The following is a 17,296-nucleotide window of genomic DNA, read 5'->3' as shown; positions in this document are numbered from 1 at the left end:
TTTCGATATCTTGGCAACTGAGGTGAAACGAGGATTAGCGTACAAGGAGAGACCCCAAAACCAGCCCAAACCACGAGCCCTTGGCCACATAGGCCTCGCTCTGGTGTTACGTGTCTACTGAGCTCCAACTTTCCCTCTTCCCCAACTGTCCCAAGACTTTTGTGAGGGAACTGGGATGTTCTTTGAGATTTCTCACCTAAAACCTGGTTGGAAGACCCCTAAATTTCCCCAGCCTGTTGTTTCTGTAACCCTCTCTAGGCTGAAACATCGAGGAGCTGGTACTTCAGAGGTAGGAGCCCAAGCCCATATCAAAAAAATCCTAAATGTTTGGCAGTCCAACACAGAGAAAGCTTGGAGCGGGTTCAAGACGCCCCCATGCAAGGACAGCAGCTCCTGGGACGCCAAAGTGTCCTGTCCATGGAGCAGCACATGGGAGGTGACAGCAAGTTCCAGGACAGGGAGGAGACATCCATTAAAAAAAAGAAAATAATTAGGACAATTAAACCAGCATGGGTTTGGGTTTTTTTTTGCAGTGACACACAAAACTGAAGACTATAAAGATGCAGCTCTGCCAGCCAGAGGCACTCAGGATTTGGCCACATGGATTGTACCAGGTCAAGGTCTGCTATTACATTAGAAGCTCTCTTATTTGTACGGTGGTTGGGTTGATGCTACATAAAGCGGAGGAGCACTTCATAGCTTGTTCCCCCCACCGTGTTCCCCCCAAACAAGCCCACCAAGCTGAGATTTGAGTGTACTCTCATTAGAGCTCAGCACCGATCCACTGCCACCATCAAACCCTGCACGGAGGAGGTGAAGAGTTCCGGTAGCCAAAGGAGGCTGAATTCAAGCCCCTCTGTCCCCATCCCGACCCCAATTCAAAAGCATCGTGGATGAAGCCCTGGATCGTCTGCCCTGGGCAATCTGCCATGCGATGCTCCTATGAGCGTCGGCGAGGAAAACATTTCTCCTCCTCTTGCTAGGGCAGAAACATCTCCAAGCCTGCAAAGTAACAGTTCCCACTGCTTTATCCTAAACTCTTCTCCAGTCATGGCACAGCCTCTTGTCACCTGGAAGCACATGAGGCCACAACGTCTCCTGGCTAAGAGGGATTGGGACTGTCCCCGTCACAATGCCGAACCACCTCCTACTGCCCCTGGGGATGAAGCAGCACCTATTTTAGCAGCAGAAGGACACAACGGGGCAGGAAGAGGATGGTGGCCCACCCAGCGGGACTGCTGCAATACAGGATCAGGCCTTCTTATCAGCCCAATTTCTCACCCTTCCCAACCAATGCAGACCCTTCAACCATCACCACCTTCCCCATGACACAGGAACCAACAGCCTGGAATGGGGCAGAAGAAACTCAAGGGACCAAGGGCTGTCCCACAACGGGGGGGTTTGGACAGGCCTGAGGTGTGCAGTATGACAGTTCCAGGGCCAGGAGTGGAGGGTCTCCACCTCACTTGGCACCACGGCCCGTCCCAAGGGATGTCCATCCTTGCCATGCAGGCTTGGCTCCCACTGGGAGAGGAGGAGTGGTGCTGGCAACGGCTCCAAGCTCCTCCTTTGCCCACATGCGGTGGCATGAAGCTGTCCCCTATCCTTCTACAGGTACCGAAAGTGTCTAACCAGCCTTCCTCACCATTTATCCCAAGAGATGAATCCTCTGAAGCAAATGTCTCTAGATACTATGTTTTGGAAGGCACACAAACCTTTGGAGATACCCAACACAGGGCACTGAAGGCATCTCAAGTTGGGCAGCCTAAAACCACAAGACACTGGATGACTAGCCCTCCTTGCCCCAACATCTGGGATCCTTCGAAGCTGAGGGGGTGAGCAGCAGAGAGCCCAAAGGATACCTGGAGCATCCCTTGGGCCACATGTATACCATGGTGACAGCAGATGACAGCTGGCTGTGACCTGGTGCTGGGGATCGGTCTGGTGAGGCCATGGGTCACCTCCTGGGCTCCACCAGGCAGTGATGGGAGAAACAAAGGCCAGAGGACGTGCGGAAGACAAACAGGTTTTTTTTAAAGTTTTTTTTTTTTCCTTTAATTAGCAAATTTCTTCTTATCCTCGTCAAAAGAAAAAAACACCCCCACACCCCCTACATGCCCACCGCTCCAGCTGCTGCAAGTGTTCAAAGGCAGAAAGTTGAGAGATGTTTAATGTCCCAGCTCAGGGGCAGATCTGAGTTCACTCCACCAGGGCACGCGCCAGGGGGTTTTGGGGTGCCAGGCGTCGCGTTACAGATGCCCCCGGGTATGGGAAAGGCAGGTGCAAAATTTGGTGATGTGCTCCTGCCAGGAGCACCCAAAATCCCCCAGGAAAACTGCAGCCCAGCCCCTTGAACAGCAAACGCAGCAGTGGAGGACATGGTCGTGCCCCGAGATATGCGTTGCGTCCCCAGGGCATTGCAGCCAGAATTGGGGTTTGTGCCATGGCTCAGTGATGGGGACATGACAGGAGAGGACCCACCACCCTGTGCATTGAATTTGGAAGCTATAAATAAGAGCACCCCACACTTTGGGGGACCCAATGCTGACCCTGCACCCCGGCAAAGCTGGGTGCCTCAAAGCCCTGCCACGGTTCCCCAGTTTCCCAGCGCCTCTGCCTTCGCTGCAGCAAGCCCCCAGTGAGCCCCATCTGCAGCATCCCGGCTGGCATCAAGGCAACGCGGAGATGGTGATGTGGCAGAGGGGTCAGGAGAAAGGGAATGGTGTTGGGGGGACGTAGCTCAGCCCTTCCCATGGCCACAAGGCCAGCACCAAGCTACGAGCCCCCTTCACCTCTCCCTGCTATCACCATCTTCCCCACTGAGGCCAATGCGCCATCCCCAATTCCGTCCTCGCTGCTGCAGCCCTTATTTATAGGGAAGAGGTAGGAAAGGGTTTTTCTGGGGATCCTCTGGCCCTCCTGCTCCCCATCCCTTCTCAGGTGGCACAGCCCTGCCTGCATCACCCCAAACCAAGCACCCTCCACCCATCCCTCTCACTGCAATGGGAGGGGAAAGGGAGGAGGAGGAAGGTGATGAAGAACCGTCATGTGAGCTCATTGCCTGCTAACGCCAAGAGTCAAAGGGCAGCGCTCCCTTCACTCCTCGGGGCTGTAGCTGGAGAGAGCAGCCTTATTTGGGGGTCCGGCAAGGTAACCATGCTGTGGGTGCTGGAACACTTTGGTGGTGCTCCATGTCCCCCCACCCCAGCCCTGTCAGTGGGGTGGCGCGTGGGGTGCACGGGGCTGGGCGAGGAGGTGAGGGGGTGGGATGCGTGTGAGTGCCCGGGTGTCTGTGTGCACGGATTTTGGCAAGAGGTCATTGAGGTTACATGATGCAGCATTTGTTCTTGTGGTTATGAGGGTCCTTAAATCGGAGTCTCTGCTTTGGTCGGTATTTTTCCAAGTATGTCAGCTGCTTGCTGTTGATGGCTCCTCTGCGCTTCCTGTGGGGACAAAGAAGGGCCATCACAGTCAGTGGTGTGGCAGGAGAAGACCCCCCACCCCAAACCCACCCCTGTCAGGGTGCTGAACCCCCCTGCCTGGAGCAGGAAGAGATTTTGGAGGCTGCGTCCTTGTGCATCCTCCGGGGAGGGAGACAGGCACTGACCCCAGCAGCTTTTCTTGCTCATGCGCCCTGCGAGTCTTAGGACACGGGAAGCCAGGGAAAAAACACATGGGGAGGCTGCCCAAAGCTGGGTGCCAGCCAAAAGCCCCACTAAGGATGCTCCTGGATGCCTCCCCAGCCTCCTGCAACCCTGATGCAAAGGCACAGGGTGCTTGGTGCTGGCCCCCCTTTTCTTCCACGCCAAAAGGAGAGAAAAGCAACCCCAGTGCCCCCAAAAAAACCCTGAGGCATGCCAGATCTCTCCGTTCCCTCAGAGAGAGGATATTTTCTCCCCCGACACCGAAACGCTGCGTGACTTACTGTCGGATGAACTGGATGGCATCTTCGTACTTCATCCCACTCTCGATCAAGGCCAGCGCGACGAGGACGGGAGCGCTGAAAGGCAATGGCAGTGGCGGTCACTCCTCAGCCATGTGGCCCAGAGACTGACATCCTGTCCTGGGGCGGGGGGACACGCCACAGGGCTGTAACGGTGGCACTGCGGGCAATCGCCAGCGCTGGCTTTTAGGTTGTAATTTCTTGCCATTTGGCTGCAAGTGCTGCCCCAAGGAACGGCTGATTTTAGGGGTAAAACCCCCAGGACGGGGCTGGCAGCTCTTTGCCGCTCTTCTAATAAGCACAAGGACTTTGGAGGCAAATCTATGGGAAAAGTGGATGTAAATACACATGCAAAACCTGACCTGCATCGGGGCGAGCAGAAAAACACAGTGGCTCTTGAAACGCAGTGGCTCCCGGTTGTAGCGGGACGCATTTTGCAGTATTTCCACGATGAGTTTTTAGGAAAAGCAAAATCGCCGTGGGGCACTGGCAGGACAGCACTGAGCAACCCGGGTTCCCCGCCGGTGCCCAGGATTTGGCCATGAGAAGTGCAAGTAAGAGCTCAGGCAGCAGCGCCCCCATCAATGCCTACTCCTGCTAAGGTCTCTACTGCATGCAAAGACCCCGCTCTAAGGTGGAAGGAGGAGAGCAGGCATGGTTTTCCCTCTTCCCCCTTCACGGGTGGGGTGGCAGCCGGGGTGCCGGGCTCTGACTTACCGCCCCAGGCCGGCCACGCAGTGCACGGCCACGCAGCAGCCGGGGTCTTCACAGAACTTGGTCTTCAGCAAGTTGAGCCAATCTTCCACTATCTTGCTGGGAGGAGGCGCTCCATCATCGAACGGCCAATCCTGCAAGGCGGGGGCAAGGTCACGGGAAGAGAGAAACACTGTCAAACCCTGGGGAAAAACTCAGGGGATTGTTTTTTACTCAGGGCGATGGTGTTCTGGACCTGGGCAGCGGGGAGGCGGATGCATGTGCCGGCAACCGGGCTCACGGCACAGCTCCATGGGGATGTAGCAGCCATACGAGTCTAGGTCTGGCGTCCTCCCATCTCCTAGGGACAGGTTTAGCCTTCAGGAGCACCTACAGGACCTGCAACATGGTCCCCATGTCCTCCTGCCTCTGTGGACCACAGCGGCCATCGCCTGCCTCCTTCCCATTCAGATGACTGCACTGAACTCTGAGGAGCCACAAGCCCCATCCTTTCCCCCGCCAGCTCCCATCTAAATCCAGCACTTGGGAGCGCAAAGCCAATTTGTGGGAAGTTTGAGCAAAGGTGGCTTGAAGATGGCTGAAATCTCAGGGTCTGACGCGGTGCCAAAATTCAGCTTGCTGCCACACGTCGGAGTGAAAATGAACGCAGAGTCCCGAAAGGATGCTCTGGGGACCCCCTAACACAGCCCTACAGAGAGCCGAAGGGAGGGAGGGAGACCCCTCCAAATGGGGCCATTTAAATAGCATCCTTCAGGAAAGGCTCTGAAGGGACAAAAAAACCCCACCCATCTTCTTCCGAGCTTCATCCTCAAGCTGCATGGACTCAACATCAGAGCTCAGTGACAATGTGGGTAAAACGGGTGCTGCGTTACGCACCCCCTGGCCCTGGGCTCTGCTATGGGGGAAAAGTATCACCCCCCTTGCCTGTGACTGCTGCAGCATTTTGGGGAAGGGACCGTCCCTACTCATGGGCACCGGTAACCAGTCGAAGCTGTGTGTCTCGCCCAAAATGGGGAATTCTCTCCCCAAATGGATTTGGCAAGAGGAATGTGGCCACTGGCTACGCAGCAGTGGGAGAGGGGGACAGACAGGGGAGCATTGCTTGGAGGGGACGTGGCACGGCGATCCCCGGTGAGTGGGAAGCATGGGGCTGTAATCCTCATGTTTGAGGAGTGAGTCACTAAGCTGCTGTGCTGGCGTCATCCTTGGTGTAAGATGGCAAAAGAAGCTGCTGAGCTTTACTTCAGTCTTTGAATCCGTAATGTGATTCCAGCGTAGCTTTGCTAGGAAAGGAGTGTGCTGGGCTTCAGGGTACCCTAATGTTTGAGCCAGCCCACCCTGCACAGCCTGTGACCGTCCTACAAGATCATCTCCTCCCCACGGTGCCTGGAAAGCAGTGCTTCGGCCACGAGTGCAGGTCACCGGGCTTGCACTGGGGATGACACACCATATCACAAAATCATCAAATTACGGAATGGTTGGGGTTGGAAGGGACCTTCAAAGACCATCTAGTTCCAACCCCGCTGCCATGGGCACGGACGTCTTTCACTAGATCAGGTTGCTCAAAGCCCCAGTCAGCCTGACATTGAACGCTTTCAATAATGCGGCATCCACAACTTCTCTGGACAATCTGGTCCAATGTCTCATCACCCTCACCATAAAAAATTCTTTCTTATGTCCAATCTAAACCTACCCTCTTTCAGTTTAAAACTGTTGCCCCTTGTTCTTTCACTACAGGTCTGGGTAAAAAGTCTTTCTCCATCTTTCTTATAAACCACAATAAGGTCTCCCCAGAGCCTTCGCTTCTCTGGGCTTCTCCAACCCCAACTCCCTCAGCCTTTCTTCACAGCAGAGCTGTTCCATCCCTTGGATCATTTCTGTGGCCCTCCTCTGGACCCACTCCAACAGGTCCATGTCTTTCTTGTGCTGAGGACCCCAGAGCTGGATGCGGTGCTCCAGGTGGGGTCTCGTGAAGGCAGAATAGAGGGGCAGAATCACCTTCCTCAACCTGCTGGCCACGTTTCTTTGCATGCAGCCCAGGATACGACTGGCTTTCTGGGCTGCAAGCTCACATTGCCAGCTCATGTCCAATTTTTCATCCACCAGTATCCCCAAGTCCTTCTCTGCAGGGCTGCTCTCCATCCACTCATAACCCAGTCTGTACTCATACTGGTGATTGCCCCAACCCAGGTGCAGGACCTTGCACTTGGCCTTGCTGAACATCATGAGGTTCTCATGGTCTCACTCCTCAAGCCTGTCCAGGTCCCTCTGGATGGCATCCCTTCCCTCAAGGGTATCAACTGCACCACTCAGGTTGATGTCATCCACCAACTTGTTCAGGGTGTACGCAATTTCATCATCTACATCACTGATGAAGATATTAAACAGTATTGGTATACTCAATACAGTATATCCATCCTGCACCATAAACCTTCCTAAAGCGAAACCTGCACAGCGCCGTTTTCCCAGCAGGATTTCTGCCCCATCTCTGACCTGCCCAGGTGGATGCAGGAGGAGGATCGGCCACGGAGGAGCCACTGGTGAATGTGGCCTCCAAGCCAATGTCCATGGCACAGGACACCTGCGTCCGGTATGACTCAGTAACCGACGACAGCTTTAGAGATTGCTTGGGATCCCCTGTGGCACGCAGAGGAGCCGAAAGCAGAGGAGGCATCCAAAACCCCCCAGGGAGTGCGTCCAGGACGGGACCACCGTGGGCATCGTGGCTGCGGATGCCAGTGCTCAGGCACACTGCACCAGAGTCAGCCCTTTATCAGCTTGTGCCTATTCCTCAAAGAAAGGGATAGCATATATAGATATAGCCTATATATATATAGATATTCAGACTAGACGTAAGGAAGAAAGTTTTTACAACGAGGGTGGTGAAACACTGGCACAGGTTGCCCAGAGAGGTGGTAGATGTCCCATCCCTGGAAACATTCAAGGTCAGGTTGGACGGGGCTCTGAGCAACCTGATCTGGTGAAAGATGTCCCTGCTCATTGCAGCGGGGTTGGACTAGATGACCTTTAAAGGTCCCTTCCACCCCAAACCATTCTATGATTCTATTTTATATATTTGATATAGCTATATAGAGATATGTATTGATAGATATGTCTGTATCTGCATAGGTATATCTATACATAGATATACAGGATATAGATATCACTTTATATATCTTATATAGCTTCTATAATTATAGAAACCTGTATCTTATATATAGCAACTATATAGTTTCTACATAGTATCTTGCATAGTTTCTATATCTAGGATATAGATATCTCCCTATATAAAACATACCCTAGATATAGATATCTCTCTATATAAGGTAAGATATGTAGACAGGTATGTATAGCTTAGATATAGAAAGTCAGACTGAAGGACTCCAGTCAGAAACAGGGTAAAAGGCAGAATTTTGTTTGTAAGAGAGCAGAGATTACCTCCTACACACAGATCCTATATGTAGGATACAGCTATCTCTCTCCGTAAGATATATCCTAGAGAGACATAGCATCTATGTCTAGAGAGATCTGCATCTGGAGGATCTGTATCTATAAAGACATAGGATTTATTATCGACCTATATCCCAGAGGATCTAGGATATAGCTAGCTCTCTCTATAAGATATACATTATACAGAGAGAGCTATATAGAACGGACCTACACACAGAGGACCACCTGAGGAGACATGAGGCACTTCCAAACCCTTTCCTAAATAACGAGCAGAGCCTCACTTTCCAGCTGGAGCTGAACTCCCTGGCAGGGCAATCACGCCTGACATCATCTCCAATTACTTATCAGCCAAGATGCAGCCCAGGCAGCTGCCGGCTCTGCCTCCTTGCCTTTTCCTGCTTGCTGCCCGCTCCCTTTCATCCCCCAGAGCTGCACCAGCCAGCTGCTGGAAGAGCAAATATCCCACCCCCCCCCCACCGGATAAGATAACGCCGGGGGTAACGGGAACCACGCGCATCTTCCACGTGGGATCAGGCGCTCTCATCCCCTGGATGCTCTAAAGCCCGAGCGACAGGCAGGGAAGGCAGCTGCCGACTCAACCGCGTGAGTCACAGTTTCGGGTGCGTGGGCAGCCCTTTCTTTTTTTAAAGCACCAGCCCCATCTCAGCCCGGGGAGCGGGGAGCTCGCCCGCCTCGCCCTGAGGATGAAATTGGGCTTCAAACCCTGCACCCGGGCAAGCGCGATGCCGATTCGGTCTATCTGAAATACGGGGTGTTTAGCAGACCCCAGAGATGGGGATACTTAACGGAGGGTGAGCAGCCCCGCCCCGGCGCCCATCCCGCTGCCCACCTACCATGACGGTGATGCCATCCTTCTCCAGGGGGGTCTTGTCGTAGGTCACTTCACACACTCGCACCACCGTGGTGGCACCGTACTTCTTTAGGTCCTGGGGAGGGAAGGAGAAGGAGGGGTCTGAAAAAACCCTTCCAGTTGCACCCCAGTTAACCCCAACAAATCCGAGCCCTGCTATGACCACACGGACCCCTACAGACCCTAAAACGGTGCTGTGCCCCAGCTCTGGACCCTCGAGCAAAACTCACTGTGGTCCATCCAGCCTGGGAAGCACAAGGAAACATTAAATCCCAGGGCACCAAAGCCGCGTGGCCACAGTAGGATTTTTACCCAGCACCTTCACGACTCCTTGGAGTCATGAGCGCCAACAGGGCCATTTATTTTTAAGCCTCAATGGCTGCACCAACAGGGACTTTACACCCCAGGCAAAGAAATATCCCTGACACGGGTGCAAATCCCCCAAAGGAGAAATTATTTGTGCCCAGTGCAGTCGCAACTCCGCTGCAGAAATGCACGAAGGCGGCTCGGGGGGTCGTAGCCCACCCTGCCAACCGTGCTCAGTCAGCATCCTGCAGATTGCTCAGGGGCTCCTTCTTGACCTCATTGCTGTATCCCGTCATCACTCCAACATGCTGCAGGCTTGGACGTGGGACTTGGGCTGTTTCCAGCATGGCTTATCGCCCGCCGCAAGGATTGGCCCTGGATTACGTGCTGGCATACTGGCCCATCCAGGCGCCGCGTGAGATTGTCCCCTTCAATGATCAATCTCCATCCTTCCCGGCGTGCGCTTGCCAGACCATGGCAAACCTGTGCGTGCTTGGCAGCTTGGCCAAAAATGGAAGAGGCTAGAGGAAAGGAGAATTTTTCCCCCTTCCCACTGGTGCCATCCCCATCACCTTGTGCGCGGGGTGCAGGGGCACGGAGCGGCTGTCCCCAGATCCCAACCCTCTTCCCGTGGCTCTCTGAGCCGGTGGTGCTCACACGTGCTCTTTTGGATGCATGGGTGGGGGAGTTCCCTTTAGCTTGGAGGATGCGTCTGATATTGGCCTGTCAAACCTCAACGCGGTTTAGGTCTACGGCAAAAATCCCTTGCCGGGCTTGTGCGCAGCCCCAGGTCCCTCTGCAAAGGCAGCAACATCCCGAAACGCCTCTTCGTAAGCAGAAGCTGCTTGTGCCGGCTTGACCAAACCTGCAGGATGTTGCCTCTCCCCCAGGCACTGATAAAAAGAGTAAGTCGAAGCCTTTCGCCCCGGATCGCAGACACGCATCCATTATTCCCCCTCTAACTCCCGGCTGGTGCCAGTGCCGGAGGCAGTGCTCCCCGGCAGGGCACCATCACTGGCTCATGCAACACTGAGCCCTCCAACTCCATGTGCCCCACCCAACACACTCTGGGTATCGGAAAGACACTGGGATATTTGGGATGAAAAATCCTCATCGAGATGCTAGGAGATGCGCAGGAGGTTGCGTGCATCCACGTGCATCAGTGCCAAGCCCCTTGACGTGATGTGCTGGTGGAGCTGGCAGGGGATGCAACAGGAATGGGGAAACTCTGCTCCATCTCCGCCCTGCCCAAACACCGTGCTTGGGGTCCTCCAAAACACCCTACCCCAAAAAGCCGGCGGTGATTGGACCCACTGCCCCGGGATGCCACAGGGGGCCGTGGTACCAAAGGGGATGTGCCGCTGCCTCATCCTACGCAGGATTGTTGCATCTCAACGTGAGCTTTTAGCCCCAAAATGCGCAGCTGGGCCCTGGTCCTTCCCTTCCAGCCTCCCCTCCTTACCTCCAAGAAGGTGCTGAGCGTGGCGTTGGTGGGGTTGTGGGTGATCAGGAACCTCATGTTTTTGTAGCAGACCTCCACCGGCGCAGGGCGGTTCATCCGGGCCATGGTGGGATGGGAAGAGGGTGATGTGGTGCTGACGGCAGTGGGGGAAAAACCCAAGAAAAGCGTGGTGTGGAGGGGGAAAAAAACCCCACCACCCCTCTGCACTTCAAAAATAAAAATAAAACAGGATCAAGAACTCAATATACAGACGTTGTGCAAATAATCCCAGCTCCTGGGAGCGCACCGGCTTCCTTGACACACTGCAAGCCTCCCCGGGGAAAAAGCCAGGCGGAAAAAAATAATATTAATGATAATAATAATAATAATAATAAAAAAAAAAATCCCTTTGCTGTAGTGTCGGCGTCCTTGGCGTGTGTACGATGGCGAACGGCTGCCGCCTCCGGTGCCGCGCGCTCCCTGGCGCTCTAGAAAGGCCTCTGCATATGGGGGGTGGCGGTGGCGGGAGGGTGACCCCCGTCACGTTACCCCATCGGGGTATGTGGAGTACTTGGGGGCGGCACGGGGGGCCGGGAGCCTACGGGGCGGCGTCGGCGGCGTCCGGCAGCGGTCCCTCGCTGGGGCGATCCATGCACGGGAGCCTTGAATGGTTGAGTCGGAGGGTCGGGATGCCGGGTGAGACGAGGTGAGAGGGTCAGGCGCTGCTTCACGGGGCGGGCTGCCGGGGGCTGCGGGGCTCAGAGCTGCTCCTCAGCACCTCCATAAATCCTGGCGGAGAGCGAGGCTGCAGGGGAGGGAAAGGAAAACACGGCGGTGAGGATGTCCTCCTCCCCAGGCTGGCTCCACGGAAGCCCCTGGCCGGTGTGGAGAAGGGGGGACACACGGTGCCCGCGAATGCACCAGCACCCGCCGCATCCTGCACGAGCATCCCTGACCACGCTCATCTTTGCAGGAGACCATAGATTAACAAGCAAGGTGATATTTAAAAGAAAAGCTGAAATATCATCTGAAAAGCTGAAATAGCTCTGGAAAGTGGCCGGGCAACACACGGGTGAAAGGGAAAAGCACACGGCAGGGAAGGGGCTTGCTCACACGCCACCCAACACCCGCACCCGGCTGGTGTATTTAAGCACCCGAGCCACGCGAGCTGACGCCCCGCCGCCGGCACCCATCCCGTCCCCCCCAGACCTCACCTTTGCGTCCCCAAAACGGGGGACAAATATTTCTGCCCCGAATGCAGCGCTCTGCCCGAAACCAGCCGTTGTTGCCCCTAATCGGCCACATGCTCCCGGCGCTGCTCGAGCGGCTAACGTCCACCAAATGCACCTCTAATGCTCTTAGGCCAACTAAGCCGCCCGCAAATGAGCTTTCTTGGGGAGGGGGGGGAGCAGAGGGTTGTGGGCAAGCAGTTTCACCAACGCTGGTGATGGATGTGTCCCCCCGCTCGCTCAGCCGCATCCCCATCACCGCCGGCACATCGCTCCCTATAAAGTACCCCGGCCTCGCAACCTGGCACACCTTTATCTTCAAGGATGGCAATGGGAAGAATTAAAGAAGGAAATCAATTCCCACTGTGGAAATGCCAAAACCCAAGAGAGGATGGGCCCAGGGGGGAGGTGAGGGTGCTGCCAGCCCTTGTCAGAGACGAGGGAAACCCAGTGCTTCCCTGGGTCACTACCCGCCGGACTCTTGTTTTGAAGCTGGTCCCGTCCCTGGGTCAGCAGCTGCTTAGCGCCGCGTGGCTGGAGCCTCAAAATAGACCATAAGCACATAAGTAACCCAAGCCAGGCTGGTATGCACCCCCTCGCCTCTCCTCCTGACGGCCCAGCGCCCAAAACCTTTCCCCTCCGGGTAATTTTATCCCAATGCAACAAAACAAGGTGGGAGCAGGGAGGTGCGCTGAGGACCGACCAGCTCATCACACCGCCCAGGTGCTGTCGCTGGGCTCCTCCATGTCTGAGCATCATTTACAACCCGCTCGCCGGCTCCTGCTTCGTCAGCGGTCCCCGGGAATGAAAAAATCAAATAGCAAAGGGGATAAAAAGCCAGGTGAGGTGGCAGGGGGAAGCAGGGCTGCTCTCCTAAACGTGCCCAGCTTAGCTAAAATCGTAGACTTTTATTTATTATTGGCAGCACGGGCAAGCCCTGGCACAACCCCGGTGCACAGCGCATCCCTGCACCCATGGGTTTACGGACAGGATTTTGGAAAGGAGCTTAGAGGTGGCTAGGAGCTAGGAACGGGCCAAAACTCAGGGGGGTTTCAGCATTGAGCCCTCCCCAGCTCCTCCGCAGACCCTGCTGTGTCCCTGTCGCCCCAAAAGTTGCCCCGAACCCCCTTGTCGATCACGTCCCATCACTCCTGACTCATTTATAAATAAATTGGGTAGTGCTACCTCAGAGCCAGGAGGAGACGGGACAGAACCAGCTCTGTGGTTTGCGATGGTGACTCGTGGCCGAGCAGCGTCGAGCCGTGGGCTCCTTCGGTTAGGGTGAGTTGGTTTTGGGTTTTTTTCCGAAGGATGCTGAAGAACAACAATAATCCGCCCTGCAAGGATGCTCTGCTGCTAAGTTCAAACCCTGCCTGGGCTGGAGGGGATGAGTGGTCCATCCCGGGGGAGATTTTCCAGTCTCCATTGAGAAAATCAGATTTTAGCAGCTGATGGAGGCTGGAAGCTCGGCTGAGGGATGGGAGCGAGGTGAGAGCTGCCTCCCACCAGCGTTTTGGGTCTGATTCAAAGCAGCTCAGGCCCCAGGTGATGCGGACACCCCTGGGGCAGCTCACCCTCCCCACCTGGACTACAGCAGCCGGGATCTCTGCTCAAAGCTTGCAACGCTCCTGCAAGATGGGATGGGAAACCGGCTCTCCGCCCAGGGCACGCTGTGCTTTTCCAGTGATGTTCCCACCCCTCACTTCACTTGCGGGGTCTGCTCCCCCCAACCGAGATGAGCTCACCACGGCCAAGTAAGAAACGGTATTTCTGGAGGGTAATTTTGGGTTCCTACAGGTCCAGCCACTGAGCTATGGGCCAGCACGGCCAGAAAAAGAGCCAGCAACACAGCGAGTGAGTGTTTCCCAAGAAAAACCTGCTGGCAACCCCCTCAGCAAGCTTTTTCCTTCCTTCTCCGTTCACTTCATGGGAAAAAAAGGTTAAAGCCCTCCAAAGGGATGGGAGGTGGGAGGGATGGGCCGCCACAGATGCCTGCTCAAAGGGAAGAGCTGCTGGAAAGCAGGTATTGCCCCAAATCTCGCCCTTGCAAACCCAGTTTCTCTGAAACAAAGGACCCGAGGATCTTCTTTTCCTTTTAACACCTTCGGCTCCTGGCTCTTTCAGCTTCCACCACATTTAATGACATCTTGCCTTCTGCCTCTTCGGGCTTGATGCCCTAGTATGAGATGTGCTTGCAGTGCACAAGGAAAAGCAGCAAAAAATAACTTTTTCCCCTCCAAACAACCTCATACCCCATTTTAACCGGCTGCGGGGGTCGTGTTAATACAAACCATGCCCATGTTTAATCGTGTCCTGGATTAAACCCACCCGCTGAGCAACCCCGTGGGCATGGGAGCCGCTGCGAGCACCAAGGCCAGCATCGCACGCCGGGAGCGGTAGCTTGCTCCCCATCGTCATCCGACACACGGTTCATGCTCCATCGGCGCTCTGAATACCGCATGATTTTTTATTGGCTTGGGCGTGCTCGCTGCCAGTAACGGAGGTTCACTAGGAACCGCCTGCATACGAGAACAGCGAGTACTCCTTTCGCACAAGGTCTCCTCTCCAGTGGAAGCGTTTCAAGTATTTTGGCAATTGCACGTCCCGGCAATTCAGCCCCGAAGCCCGTAAATCCCTAACGGATATTCAATCGCAAATCATCCCCAGCTCTGCAGGCGGCGATGCTGATCACCATATTAAGCATGGCAGAACAATGTAGAAAAGGGTATTTCAGCTAATATTAATAACCTGCCAAGTGAATAAATATCCTTCTGACTCAAGCGCTACAAGGGCTCTGGAGGAAGCATGTGAGGATGCAGTAAGCAAGCCCTGGATGAGGATGCTCAGCGGTGCAGCATTGGCCTTTCAGGCTCAAACCCATCGCAGTGAACCCCAACGAGGGAAATCCAGCACTGATGACCAGAGGAGCTGGGTGCCCTGCTGCCACCACCCCCAAGGCTGGGGAGGGATGGGGACCACCTCCCTGCAACATGCCCATCGCTGCTACCCCAACATCCGCCAGCTCATCTCAAAGCTTCCGCAGTTATGTTTGCCTTTGAATCTCTGCAAGCATTTCGGAGTGGTGTGACACGTCGGGTTTCTTCCTTGCAAAGCCATCAAAAGACACACACGTACCACGCAAGCCGCAATGACGTTTTTTGCCGCAGTTGTGGAAGTTTCTGGTTCTTCCCTGAGAAGTTTTGCAGTCAAGAGGCCGGGGAAGATCCAGGGCAAACACACTCCGGCGTGACAATGGAGGATGCTGCTCCGAGGGATGGGGACCACTAAGCCACCACCCCAAAGCAGAGGGGAACACGGGGCTCTCCTAATTATTCCTTTGCAGCATGGTGGCTCTATTATACATACCTTGGCCCCATCCCAGCCGTCCAGGGACGCACCCTGCAATGGCGGGGATGGGGCTGCTCTTCCTTCTGGCACCTCGGGTCTTCTTCGCTGTGGTTAACGAAAGGGCTTGGCTGGACTGGTGAGCAGATGCCAGACCTGACGGCTACGCTGCTGGTACTCGGGCTAGCGGGATGCAGCTGGTGAAGTCAGTTTTTCCTAAGCACAGCAACTCCCCAAGCAAAGGAAAAGGAAGCTTTGCAGAGACAAATTGTCGCTCCACGTGGGCTTTAGCAGCAGGACATGGAACAAAGGCTCTTACTCACCCAAACAATATGTATCTTACCCATATATAAATATAGCTATCTCATCTCCCAAGTGAACACATCTCACGTTCAAAGTTCACCTTCAGAAAAATCTAACAAAACACCCATCTGTGTTACATTTGCTTGACCTCTCTCCTGGTTTCAGCCCATGTAACAAGACACCGACTGGCCCTTTCCCCTGATGGCTGATCAAGTCCTACTCTCCCTGCTCCCAATCCCACCTCCGCAACGACCATTTCCATCACCCTGAAAACTGAATGCAAGTTTCTGGGTAGTCCCGGATATTACCACATAGGAGTTCTGCACACATCTACCACTGCCACGTGTCACCACAGCGAGCGGGTCCATGAGGCTTGGTTGCACGCAGGACGAGACGCACCAGCACCTGCAGCACCACTGCTGCCACCACTGCCAGCAGCACCACCATCACCACTGCCACCACTGCCAGCAGCACTATCACCACTGCCACCACTGCCAGCAGCACCACCATCACCACTGCCACCACTGCCAGCAGCACCACCATCACCACTGCCACCAGCACCAGCAGCACCATCACCACTGCCACCACTGCCAGCAGCACCACCATCACCACTGCCACCAGCACCAGCAGCACCATCACCACTGCCACCACTGCCAGCAGCACCACCATCACCACTGCCACCACTGCCAGCAGCACCATCACCACTGCCACCACTGCCAGCAGCACTATCACCACTGCCACCACTGCCAGCAGCACCATCACCACTGCCACCACTGCCAGCAGCACCACCATCACCACTGCCACCACTGCCAGCAGCACCATCACCACTGCCACCACTGCCAGCAGCACCACCATCACCACTGCCACCACTGCCAGCAGCACCATCACCACTGCCACCACTGCCAGCAGCACCACCATCACCACTGCCACCACTGCCAGCAGCACCATCACCACTGCCACCACTGCCAGCAGCACCACCATCACCACTGCCACCACTGCCAGCAGCACCATCACCACTGCCACCACTGCCAGCAGCACCACCATCACCACTGCCACCAGCACCAGCAGCACCATCACCACTGCCACCACTGCCAGCAGCACCACCATCACCACTGCCACCACTGCCAGCAGCACCATCACCACTGCCACCACTGCCAGCAGCACCACCATCACCACTGCCACCACTGCCAGCAGCACCATCACCACTGCCACCACTGCCAGCAGCACCACCATCACCACTGCCACCACTGCCAGCAGCACCATCACCACTGCCACCACTGCCAGCAGCACCACCATCACCACTGCCACCACTGCCAGCAGCACTATCACCACTGCCACCACTGCCAGCAGCACCACCATCACCACTGCCACCACTGCCAGCAGCACCATCACCACTGCCACCACTGCCAGCAGCACCACCATCACCACTGCCACCACTGCCAGCAGCACCATCACCACTGCCACCACTGCCAGCAGCACCACCATCACCACTGCCACCAGCACCAGCAGCACGACCACCGCTACCACTGCCACCGCTGCCAACATTGCCACCACCAGCACCACTCTCAGGGAGGATGGGTCCCAGGATACAGAGAGCCACGGTGCCGTCCCCAGCCTGAGACCGCAGCCGGGACCCGGCCAGAGGAAAGCCAACGTGCTGAGATTTCCTCCGGCCACAACCGCGCGAAAGGAAA

At 55.5% G+C, this 17,296-nt stretch overlaps 1 protein-coding gene across 1 annotated transcript in view; it reads right to left on the bottom strand.

Annotated features, from left to right (window-relative positions):
• Positions 1-1,495: 1,495 nt before the first annotated feature.
• PTP4A3 (protein tyrosine phosphatase 4A3) overlaps positions 1,496-17,296 on the bottom strand; it is a 47,084-nt gene continuing 31,283 nt past the window's right edge. The window contains exons 2-6 of the mRNA XM_059815297.1: positions 10,747-11,530; positions 8,962-9,054; positions 4,661-4,791; positions 3,926-4,000; positions 1,496-3,443 (exon numbers count right to left, since the gene is read on the bottom strand). Coding sequence (XP_059671280.1) covers positions 3,326-3,443; positions 3,926-4,000; positions 4,661-4,791; positions 8,962-9,054; positions 10,747-10,851 — 522 coding nt within the window. The 5' untranslated portion in view covers positions 10,852-11,530 and the 3' untranslated portion in view covers positions 1,496-3,325. The remainder of the gene's footprint in view (positions 3,444-3,925; positions 4,001-4,660; positions 4,792-8,961; positions 9,055-10,746; positions 11,531-17,296) is intronic.

This window comes from Gavia stellata, chromosome 3 (assembly GCF_030936135.1).
Source record: "Gavia stellata isolate bGavSte3 chromosome 3, bGavSte3.hap2, whole genome shotgun sequence".
In the NCBI taxonomy this organism is placed as follows: Eukaryota; Metazoa; Chordata; class Aves; order Gaviiformes; family Gaviidae; genus Gavia; species Gavia stellata.
The sequence above is the reverse complement of the archived record's forward strand: the minus strand, read 5'-3'. Positions and strand labels throughout refer to the sequence as shown.